Source organism: Montipora capricornis, chromosome 14 (genome assembly GCF_036669925.1).
Source record: "Montipora capricornis isolate CH-2021 chromosome 14, ASM3666992v2, whole genome shotgun sequence".
NCBI lineage: Eukaryota > Metazoa > Cnidaria > Anthozoa > Scleractinia > Acroporidae > Montipora > Montipora capricornis.
Window position 1 is genome coordinate 47,384,300 of NC_090896.1, and position 12,500 is coordinate 47,396,799.

Sequence of the window (12,500 nt, forward strand, 5' to 3'; positions counted from 1 at the left end):
TGTTCATTTTGTGTCTTCTACAGTTAGTAAAAGAACTTGATAAAACAAAGTCACTGAGACAAGTAATTACTTCTAACATCAACAAGAAAAAGACAGAGCTCTGAGATGACTCCACCCGAGTGGATAACCTGGATGACTGTAGGCTTGGCCGAGTCTGTTGCCATAGTAGCACTCAACCTCTGTACGATAATTGTTTTTACAAGAAACCGTAATCTCCGCAAGCGCAGTACGTACCTGATGATAAATTTGGCAGTTATAGACATGTTGGTTGGAGGAGTTGCTGTGTTTTTTCTGTTCTATTGGTTTGGAGTATTCTGTAATGTATGGAGGGGGCATCTAAATGGGCATTTGAAAGATTATATAGAGACAAGACTAACTTGTGTTTTTCCTTATATGTCTTTACTAAACATTACCCTTATTGCTTTAGAACGGGCATATGCGACATTTCGGCCTTTCAAGCATCGCGTGCTAAAAAAACGGGTGTATGGCCTATTAATTGTCTTTGTTTGGGTTAGTACGGCAGTAGGTACTTCCTTAAATTTCAAATATCCTGAGGGAGTAGTTGATCTTTACTTCAAGATTGCATTTAGCTCGTTTGTACTTTTGATCATTTGTGTATCTTACTCATCCATTGTTATTCAAGTCCGTTGTGGAGCGCAGCCTAAACACCATGGTGCAGCCAGTAGAGAAAGAAAACTGACCGTGACATTGTTGATTGTGACTGTTGCATCTCTTTTGGTGTTCCTGCCTGCTACTACTTTCGCTGTTCTCCTTTATAGCGGTAAATTTAAAATGCTCTTTCCAGTGGGTGATCATCTTTATTTTGCACGTTATGTTTTACTTTATGCAAACTCTCTTGTCAATCCTATATTATACGCTATCCGCATGCCAGAATACAGATCTACTTTAGCTGCACTCTTTTGCAAATGTACTGTTCGTAAGCGTGAAAGGCGAGTTGCAGATTTACCTCTTAATGATTTGTAAAACATTATGAAGCGCCATTGCATTTTTCTCCTTGGCTTTGCTAAGTTTGAAATTTCATGATATTAACAACAGTTTTAAGTTAATGTGCATAAATTGTAATAAGGTAAAGACATTATTATCTTCGTAAGAAAGTTTGACTTTAAATAGATGGATGAATATAGGATTCAGGAAAGTTAACAAGACAACAGGTGCTTATTATCTTAATTAATTTACTGTATAGCTGTTATTCGTCTTTTTAGTCATCAGAGGCACTTGCCTCAGTCATAATACATTATGAAGCGTCGTGGCATTTTCTACTTGGCTTTGTTCATAAGCGTACGAGCTGGGAAGGGGGGTACCGAGAGAGAGAAAACATTACAAAATAATGCTGTTGGCGTAATTTCCAAAATTGTCAAAACTCGTGAATAAAGTTTCTAGTTAGTTACTTTTCATGAATCTCTGTGGGATTAGACGCTCGGCCAGGTGTCTGTAGGCTGTCAGGTGGTTTCTTCAGAGAGTTGGTAATTTACATGTATCATTTATATCTGTTGTTGATTTGAAGTATCGTTGGTGCACCGAAGCTAGACGAAAAGGTAGTCAGTTCAGGCTCCCGAAAAATAACGGGCCCTCTTTTTTGTTTCTTGTTTTTAGCTGAGTTTCAGCTAAAAGGGAAGGGGGAAAGTCAAACAGTGCTAGCAAATAAATAAACAAACAAACAAAGAAGTACCATTGCCTTGGTCATAACGTTTTTCTGGCCAAGGCCCTTGTCATGCTATACTATTTTGAGGGCGATTATGCCCACTATTTCCTGCATTCAACAATTTTAACGGTTAATATCGGAGCAAAGCGTTTTTCCATGATTTGACTGAATAAATCAATAAGACCGCTTGATGACAGAGCATCTCGTAAATCGACAACGTTGTTAATTTGAGAAGTCCTTTATTGAGCAGGAATTGAATAAGACGTTTACAAAATGAGGAGGCCTGTTACGAGCTGGGAGTTTCCGGTTAGGAAATTCAGAGTGGAAAAAGGTACTGCGCAGCTTTTCTGCGCATATCTGGCCCTGCTTGCGGGCTCAGGTACTAATGGAAGCTGCAATGGTTCACAATGGTTGGAAAGAGCGACAGACTGTAAAAAGGCACACGAGGCTGTCACTCGGTTGATTTATTTATACTTGAGCAAGCATGAAATTTTTTCGGCATTTCACTGTTAAGAAAACAAGTCTCCCCGTGCCTGGTGAGAGGCTCTCTTGCTCTTATATATTCAGTGGGTTGCAATATGTAAAGAGTGTTTGTGGATATGTGTCTTTGCAACGAAATTTCTTGTATATCGCGGTAAAATAAAGGGTTCTGAAACCGTCTTTAGGTTAATTTTGTCCCAAAAAAGTTGATTCCCTACGAAAAACAATACACCAGCTTTTCATTAGTAACGTTAAAATGTTGCTGCTTACCGGGAATATTGGGAAAGCACACAAAGTTCGTAGCCTTTTTTTGTTTACACGATCGACGAAAATCCCACCACTTTTTCAAACTTTGGGCCTGGCGCACAGTCAAAACTCGCGCACGCTTATTACGTTTTTCTGCTCTGAAGTTCGGAAATAAAACAACTTCAAATTCTTTCCCAGGGTGCTCTTCCCTTCGAAGATGGGAAGGACTGGAAAGGAGAAAAAAGAAAAACAAAGAACTTTTCCTAAAGCTGGCAAACTGCATTTCACGCATAGATCACTTTACTGGAACGAATGGCAGAATCTACTCACCGCCTCGAGATCCTTTTCCCTTCCTTCCGAAGGGTAAAGTGCCCTTGGTTGAATTATGTTATGATACTTGTTTTTATGTACATTATGAAAACGTGTTAGATGTTTAGAAGCATACGAAGTACTAAATTACATCTTTGATTATGTTCAATGCCGTATATTATAAGATAAATAAAAATACACTGCTATAACAAACTGTTTTTCTGTTTCATGGTCAATACTACCACACATTGCCTTTTTGCTGATTTATTACCTACAATGATACACGCAACTTTAGAATGTACGCGGAGAGTTTGGATAGCCTGGACATCGTCTAGTGGTCACGTGACTAATAAATACCACGACTGATAAAGACGTTGGGATTAAACAAGCCGGTCTTTTTATATTATTTCTCGTATTTCCGGAGGGAAAATATTCTCTTTTTTCAGTTGTTAGCTAAAACACGTTTTTCCTTTACAGTAAAATAGTACCTCCTGAGCAGATCTAATCAAATTATCGTGGAAAGATCTCTCTCTGGTTAGTGCGCTCGTCTTAGGATCGAGCGATCCGGGTTCGAGCCCTGGCTAGGGACATTGTGTTGTCTCCTTAGGCAAGACACTTTACTCTCACAGTGTCTCTCTCCACCCAGGTGTGTAAATGGGTAAAGGGCTGGGGGAATTCCTGCTGCGATGGACTAGCATCTCATTCAGGGGGAAGTAGAAATACTCCTATTTGCTTCATGCTACAGCAACCACGATAAACTCCTGTCTGATCGGCCACTTGGTTCGAATGCAGACTTTACCATGTGAAGGAAAAGTCAATAATAGTTTAGAACACGTTTTGTACGAACGTGTTCAAAGAAAAATCTTTACAAGGAAAACACCAACCTCGTTTCCAGAGTCTCTCTTCTCTGCTTTCTTTGGTCGTTGGACCAAGGGAGGCAGAGAAGAGACACCCTGGGAACGAGGTTGGCCTCCCGGTACGGCATTGAGGGAGAGATATGTCGGCCCCTAAACCATATGTTAAAAATTCCACGCCTACTCACAGCTCCAAACCGCCCTTGTCAATATAGCATAAGAATTAGATGGCTTATATATTTAAGGCAAAACTCATTTTATCTCTCATATGGTAAGCACTGGAGTGGTAGATTACAAAGTGTGCGCACGCGCCCTGCTAAAGGTAACATACATACAGGCATGAGCTTTATTTCATCTCGAATTTCCGAGTAACTGCAGGAGCTAATATCTTCGAGACATTACATTTAAAGCTAAAATACATAGCATATACAGAGACCTACTAAATACATAATATTTAAAGATATATTCATTAAAAAGAAAAGCCGCTGTACAAAATACGGCCTTGGATTCTCTTTTAAAACCAGTAAACTCATAGTTACGGGTAAAATCAGGTAACGCATTCCGCAACTTAGCTGATACGTAAGAAAAAAGAGAGCTAAGACTATAACTGGTTGTTCCAGGTTTACTTAGGGACAGAATGTAATTTCCGCGAAGATCATGCATAAGAAGGGGACGGGAGAGAAAACGTATTTTTCATATAAGCAGAAAAACCCTTTTTAATTAAGTATTAAGTATCAAGTATCAAGTAATACGAGGAAATTTTGAATGCGCTTATTGCATGCATAGAGATGTAGAGCTTGACTTTTGAAGTAAAAGGACAGGTATTCTGCAAATATAAATATCGTTATCCTTTTATTTACATTATTATACCGTTTCTTAGACAGGAGAATTACAGCGAAATGAAAGCATAACTTTGTCGCGAATTTTCTATGATAAAAACTTGTTCAGAAATCCAAAATCTAAGTTAACAGCACACACCAGGCTTACTCCTGAGTATCTGGCTAGAAATAATTTCCTCTGGCCTAGAAATCATTTCCTCAAGAGGCTAGAGTTTCACTCGGCTGCGCCCCGTGCAACTCTTACGCCTCTTTCGTGCTCTCGAAACTTCCCGCGTGCTCAATATCTCGACATACGCACAGCTGACGCATGAACTAATTGTTAAACAAGGGCTCATATCTCCGAGACATTACTACATAACATATACGAATGCATAACTAAAGATTCCATAGTTAAAGATACATTAATTAAAAAGAAAAGCGGCCCTGGATTCTCATTTTAAAACCTGTAAACTCAGTGGTACGGATAAAATCAGGCAGTGCGCGTATTCCACAATATAGCTCATAACTAAGAAAAAGAACTAAGACCATAACTAGTTGTTAAACACTAGATTTATTGAGGGACAGAATATAATTTGTCTTAGAACTGTCTAAAAGTCTTGATTCTTAATTAAACAAACCCAAGTAACCTTGGATATCATCGCTCAAAAAAAAACACGTAAAGCAAGTGTAGGAATCACACGGTGATTCCGAAGAAGTCCGATTGTGGCCGTGAAGAAAAGGAGGCGCCTGGGTCAGCCGGAATTTTCTTACAGTTCGACCATGCAAAAATAATCCACAATTCCTGTTTGCAAACAAACAATCAAGAGATTCTCCATATCAAGCTTCTGAGCTAACAAACAATTTTCATCACAAAATGGCTTAAATCTTGCTTTTTAGTCTTGGAAAATAACTGCTTAGATATTACACTAGACTCCTAGAGAAGATTCGTTTAATTCTCTTAATGCATATGAGTGAAGATATCGGTCGGGAAACGACATAACCTTGTCCAACACAAGCTGTCCATAAACCAATGTCTTCACCAAACCGTGTTAGAATGAACCAAATGTTACATGCAGTCGTTCTACAGAGATAAAAGCGAAGGAAGGTCGTAGAAAACAAAAACAAAAAATCCTACGGGAACAAAAGTTTAGAACAGTCCTTAGAGCAGGTGTAAGGAAGTTGTAGCTAAAGAAAGTATTATTCAAATTAGTTGCACTGTTTGTTTGGTATAGTCGATAGTCGACGGAGACAAACAAATTTTGACGCTGCAAAATTCGACAACAAATCCATTTTGAAGTAGTTAAGTCCTTTTAAGAAGACTGGAAAAATATTCCCTTCTTGATTCGTAATGTGAGTGTCCATTGGCACAATTAGGGCCTGACTGAAGGGAATTTCAAAGGAATAAAGAACGACCTGCAAAGAGTGACCTGTGTTTTAGACCCCCCGTAGCTTAGGGCAGGTTTGCTAAAGCAGGAGATATAAAGGATATTACACGGTGGCGAGAAGATATGAATTTTATGTTCGAGTGGCAAGAACAATATCTCACGAGTGAGCGAAGCGAACGAGTGAGATATTATTTTTATTATTTTTAGTTTTTTTTTCCGTGTCGGTAAAAGTCTTGCCGGTCACTCCCTTGGTAAGTGGTGTCTTTGTGCATAGAGCCTTCTGCGCGTATTTTCTTAGGATCGAGAGGGTAGTGGAAATGCGTAGATTTCTCTGGTGGACACAGCAGAATCATTAACTTAGCCTGCAATGGCGTCGAAAGTCATGTAAAGCGAATAACGTTTTAGTGTATCCTTAAACAAAATATACCCTTATGGAGCTCAATAATGGAAAGTCAGTTGGATAAACTAGGCAGGCGGTGAAAAACCAACACCTGGAATCTCAAAAGCGACGAGTAATAGACTTCGACAACAATCTATCGCCCGTCGAGCCGAAATCAAAGTGAGCTGTATTTCTAAAATAATATTTTACCAAGTGTGCTGTTATGTAGAACACTGAAACAAAATGGAAAATTCTCTGGTAACTTATGGGTTCAACAAAGACAGAGAATGAATCGAACACCTTACGTGGTTCTGTGATCAACTCTGCGCAGTCTTCAGGTAAAAAACATAATTGGAAATGTGACAGCCAAGAATTATTTGAAAGAAAGCTTGTCGTGTATTTTGTGCTTCATTATTCAAGGAAAAGGTTCTTCATGGAAACGGTTTGATCCTGAAATTTAGTTTGTTGCGATATTGCGCATATTTGACATGATTGAGTTTCTTCTCTTCACGCACGTAATGAAATAGAAGGGGTTTTTGCCTCTAATAGCAAATATGTTGTTTCTTTCACAAAATTGTTCGCTGGAAAAGGTGGCCTTCATGAATTCATCATGTTTTATGATATGCGAGCTTAACTGGATAGTTTTTATGGCAATAGTAAAGCATTTTCTTGTCAAAATGAGGCTAGCCTCTTTCTGGTGTGTTAACTTAATTAAATCGTGAGTTTGTATTTGCCGTCTGCCGCGTAACCTTGATTTCCATTCTCAAAATTACCTCAAGAACCTACCTTTTGCTTAGAATAAGCTTTTAGAATGATGTTCTTGTTTTGCATAAAGCAAGCTAACAAAATCTGTACCTTGCTGAGTTCGCATTTGTTAGCGTTAATAGTATTTTCGGTCCAATGCTTCTGTTTTATGAGGGGTATATTGTTTTGGTCTCCCATCCAGATACTAACCCGAATAGGGAAAACTTCAGTGAACTTGTGGTGAAAAGAAGTTGTGAGGGAACTTGAAAATTATCGACATGTCAGCCCAGAAGCCAATGTTTCTCCCTTCTCTTTTTATTTGTTATTCTTCAGAGACTGGAATGCTGTAGTTCAATACCACACAATTCCGTGCCTTCTGATTTTCTGTAACACGTACCACAGGCAACCCAGTGTATGCTTCACGGAAGCGTCTCGTTCAGAATAGGTTTTGAAAAACCTGCCAGCTGCAAGTTTTCAATTAGGTTAGAAACAGGAAGTTATACATATTTGTCACGCGACGACTCTATTTCGTGGTCCAAGTACCCCAAGTCGCATTGGGAGACAATTTCAGACTTGTTCTGGACAAATCCGACTTGAAATCGCCCAGTGACAAAAAATTTGTCTAGAAAGCTACAGTCGCACTTGAGAACAATATCTGTGAACAAAACATCACGCCTGATGTCACTTGAAGATGCTTTAGCTAGAGTTTGGGAAGATTCTGACGAAGAAATGGGAAGTTTTGACAACTCGGAATCCGATGGAAGTTAATCTTGCTGTTTTCATCCACAAAACCGCGACACGAGGGATCTCATAATATGTTACCACAAGAGAAAATGAGGGGACAGAGAAGGAGGCTCCCGGTCCAGCCCTTGGGATATGTCATGTCCACGAAAGTTATTTTTAGACGAGCGGAAGTCTTCCGAGACGTCCGCATGCAGGCCAACCTCGGTCCGATGTTTGAAAGAAAATATATATTCATAAGCCTTCCACGTGTCCCCTCATTTTCTCTTGGTTACCAAGAAGAATTCTTTCTATAATTGTTTTCTCCTTTTTCCTGGTTCTTCAGCAGCAGGAAAATATTAATTTAATGCTATGCTGCCTGTTATTTATGCAGAATTTACGTGCACAAAACTTGCTATGAACACGATTTATTCGCCGTCAACGAAATCGTTATCGAAGACGAGCACCGTATTATTGGACTCTTCCGCGTCCAGTCGAATCGTGGTCGGACAATACCAGGGGACTACTTTCAAGAATCTGCTACATATCACCTGTCAAATCATTTCCGAAACAAAACACCCTCGCTTTTGTTTTCCAAGATTTGTCTCAGTTTGGCCTACTTCAGAGGTAGTCGACGGCATCTTTGAAGTTTGTCCGTCTGCAACCAAATTTTGTCCTTTGGTGAACAAGGTGGTCGCACTTCTGGCACTTGGTTTGGCTTAACTGCAGAATACCCTGCCACTCGAATGAAGTTCTGCGTAGCTGGCTACGCGGTATGCGGAAACTAATAAATTCAAGTTGAAGTATGTAATTTATTCAAACGTGTTCCAAACTAAAATGTGTTTTTCCAAAGTTGGTGTTTTTTCGTTAAAAACAGGGGTAATCTGTCGAAGAGTTAACTGGAGTCAGAGGAAAACTATGTATCTTTAAGGACAATTTATTTTTTTAGTCGTAAAACCCTTTTTTTCAACAATTCATTTAAAGGGTTAGTGATATTAAGTAAAATTAAGCGTAAGCGGAGAAGGCATCAAAACTGGGTGCTCATTATTTCCCGAGTTTGTATTTTTATGATAGAAGCTCGAAAATCACTGTGCAAATAAATTCAAGTTGAAGTATGTAATTTATTCAAAACAGTATTTCTCGTTCTTAAAGCGTGACTCGCGAATTAAGTAGTGATCAATTGTGAATTTTACGGTTAGATTAACTACAGTTTTCACGAGATCGTGTCAAGAAAATAGCGCTCGTTGCAGTGATTAGGTCTAAGCACTCTTTAACATTTTCGCTTTCAATTTACGGTTTGGATAACTACGCTTTGCACGAGATCGTGTGAAGAAAATAGCACTCGTTTATTGATTAAGCCTAAGCGCTCGTTTCAGTCATTAGGCCTAAGCATGCATTTAACTTTGCGTACGCGCACCGCGTAGTCAGGTAGTTAACATACCTCGCCATCCTGTATTTCATTCTTTCCGCGTACCGTGTAGCCAGCTACTTAAGATACTTTGCCATCTTAAATTCATTTTTTCCGCGTACCGTGTAGCCAGCCCTTTACAGTAACGGGCTCGATGTGGCGGGGTTTTCTGCAGTTGCTCCCTTGGTTTTTCGTTGTGATGACAGATTTTTGACATAAGTAAACACTTTTGTCCTCTAGTGCGACTTGGCCAATTTGTGACTCACGTTCTCGTGCGCATTTGCGGTTTGACTGCGGCCCAAAGTTAATGATTACATAAGGTTGTTAAAGCCTGCCTTTTCAACGAAAAAAGGCGAACAGAAGGTCCTCTCATCAAAACTGTCCAAGCCGTAAAGCTATCTCTGACTCAACTACATGCAGGTAAGAGGTTTTGAATTTTAATTAATTCTACGACAGAATTAATATTTTTGGCGAAGCGTAAATTATATCCAACAGAAAAATCTCAATAATTTCCCCAAAAATTACTCTGGACATCCAAAGGAACAAGCCTTTTGTCTTTTAAAACCTGGATTTTTGGCCAGTTATTAAGCCTTGGTTTACCATTCATTCTACAGGTGTAACCTGTTAGGTAAGAGTATTCAGTCATACAGAGAGTCCATGTTTATCAAATTTCATATACAGAAGTCTGAACTATACTTTCGTTTTGCTGTAGGGGGCATACAAAACGTCTTCAAGTGGCTTTTCAAGTAAGTACCAGTTATTTATATTTATTCTTTTTCTGCAAAGTAAAAGCAAATTTACTTATATTTAAATCTCAGCCGGTGAGAACCAACTGTCCGCTTTGGCAACCCGGAACTCCTCGAATTTGACGAAAGACTTTGGAAAACAGTAAACGACTTCCGCCTAAAGCTACTTTATACCACATCTTCCAATTCTAGAAGAATAGTTATAAGTTTAAGTCAATTAATACTAGTTATTTTCAAGCACTTCTTACAATGATTTTTTAGCGTTTTATTCAACAGTAAATATCTCCAGTACAGGTGAACTTTCTTATTTTGAACTCGAGTATTTCGAATTCTCGGCTCTGGCTTACTAATTTATGTTCATTTTCCTTGGTTTTGCCCCTATTTTTTGAATCGTTTTCGTTCTTAATTAACCAAGCCAAATTACCGGAGGCTTGGAAACTGAATATTTAGTTTCGGATTAAATAAGGCTGTCCCAGCCTCGGTTCACCCTCTATATTGCAATGTTTTTGTTGATTAGACCACCCCCTTTTTATTTTTCTTTTACCGTCGTCCGACCGACCCAAATTTTTGGCATTTTCAAAAAAATAATTATGTAGTTAAAGCATTTTTTAAATTTAAATAGTTAATTCTTTTTAATCTGAAAAATGAGCGTAGTAACGCATCGCAACGCGGAAGTTTTTCAGTGAGGTTTCAGAACAAAGGAAGACCGACATACGATATATGAGACTTTTGGGCTCCAAAGTAAAGGAGAAAATAGCGAAAATCTCTCATTTTTAGGCTAAGAAACCTACCGAAACGCTAGGCAGACTAGTAAGGATAATCGTTCTTTTTTTTTTCAAAATACTTTTCATTCAAACTATACACGACGAGGCAATTAAAATCTAAGTTTTCTTTATACCTTAAATTAATTCACTAGTTATTGTCAAAAATAAAAACCATTTTTATCAACCCAATGCATGTCCAAGCCCGACCCAAAAACCCGAGACTCTTACAAATGCCACGTGTAATCGCAGACGTCTTACAAACGCCTTGCGTAGGTTAAAACAGACTTGTGTATAGAAACTCTCGAACAAAGTTGGATTCCACATGCAACATCGTTTGGTGTAAATTTTGAGGTAGTGGCAAAACACTATCCAACATTGCTTTACGAAACTGATTCAAGTTCAAGTTGGCGCTAAATTTATAAATATGCATGACGCTAACACTGAAACGGAAACCGCTCGTAGCGCTTGTGTTACTGGAGCTGTTTGAGGACGGAAATGACGGTTCAAACGAGGAAAATCCAAAAAATGGTTAAGAGAACGTGTACAAAGGGGTATGTTCGCTGCAAAATACATCGGCGTTTAGGAGATGATGAGAACAGAGCAATAGTGATTAGGGGACTAAAAGTGCCCCAAAGACATGGCCTTGCTTCATACTCGCTGATCAATGTTTCTGGCTGTTGATCCTTGTCCGCCATCTTTGTTGCAAATAATGCTAGAAGCCTAGGCTTGAAAATAAAATAGCGATTCGTGATTGGCTAGTAGCGCAAACGTGACTAGATTCAGGACACAACTTTGTTGGAAGAGCAGCAAAACACTGCAACATTGTTGTGTCGAGCAGAATTGTTGGTCGCAATGTTTGATCAAAAGCAAACTCTAACCAACACTTGATCGAGCAAAAAATGTCAGACGAATATCATCCAACATGGATGGCCAAACGGTCGAACAATGTTGGATCGAGCAAAGTTGGAGTGTTGAATCCAACTTTGTTCGATTGTTTGGCCAGGGCTTTAAAGCCGTGCAGTGTGTAAGACGTCTTACAAAATCCTTTTAGAAAATCGTCGTACGCAATGCGAGTTGTGCTTGTGATAAGGGTTAACACTGCCCAGTTTAAAAGTCATAAGGCACTTTTAAGAGTATCATGTTACACGCACATTTTGTAAGGTTCTAAAATGACACGAGGCGTTCTTACAAACACCCATAACATACTGCGCGCAGAACCACTTACACACGGTATTGGAAAGGGGTTTGTAAGCAGTCTCATCTACGCTTTTAACTGTGTCTGATGGTTCTTTTCCAAGGCATGACCGTAAGACGTACGTTGCGTTATCCACATCCAGGGTAGAGAAGACTTGTTGACTTGTTACTGGGTTGCCAGTATGGCAAACCCAGTCGGGATCTGCGTTTCATTTGTTTGTTTTATTTTATTTATTAATTTTTTTCCGTGTCGGTAAAAGTCTTGCCTGTCACTCCCCTGCTAAGTGGTGTCTTTGTACATAGAGCCTTCTGCTCGTATTTTCTTAGGATAGAGAGGGTAGTGGAAATGCGTAGATTTCTCTGGTGGACACAGTAGAATGATAAACTTAACCGGCAATGGCGTCGAAAGTCATGTAACGCAAATGGCGTTTACAAAATATACCCTTATAAAGCTCAATAATGGCAAGTCATTTGGATACTGAACAAGACAGGCGGTGGAATCTTAAAAGCAACGAGTAATGGACTTCGACAACAATCTGTCGCCCGTCAAGCCGAAATCAAAGTGAGCTGCACTTCTAAGATTTTACCAAGTGTGCTGTTATGTAGAACACTGAAACCAAGTGGAGATTCTCTGGTAACTTATGGGTTCAACAAAGACAGAGAACGAATCGAACACCTTAAGTGGATCTTTGATCAACTCTGCACAGTCTTATGGTAAAAACATAATTGGAAATGTGACAGCCAAGAATTATTTGAAAGAAAGGTTATCGTGTATTTTGTGCTTCATCAT

The 12,500-nt window shown here is 39.2% G+C and overlaps 2 protein-coding genes across 3 annotated transcripts in view; both read left to right on the forward strand.

The window, feature by feature from the left end:
- The first annotated feature begins 26 nt into the window (after positions 1-26).
- LOC138033649 (histamine H2 receptor-like) lies at positions 27-984 on the forward strand. Its single transcript, XM_068881442.1, has one exon. It carries the CDS (start codon positions 106-108, stop codon positions 982-984), a length of 879 nt encoding a protein of 292 aa, XP_068737543.1. The 5' UTR covers positions 27-105.
- Positions 985-7,584: 6,600 nt separating this feature from the next.
- The window catches only part of LOC138033563 (histamine H2 receptor-like), a 30,049-nt gene continuing 25,133 nt past the window's right edge, over positions 7,585-12,500 (forward strand). For both annotated transcript variants that reach the window (XR_011128622.1, XM_068881347.1), the window contains exons 1-2: positions 7,585-9,426; positions 9,719-9,752. The gene's annotated coding sequence lies outside the window, so the exon portion shown is untranslated. The remainder of the gene's footprint in view (positions 9,427-9,718; positions 9,753-12,500) is intronic.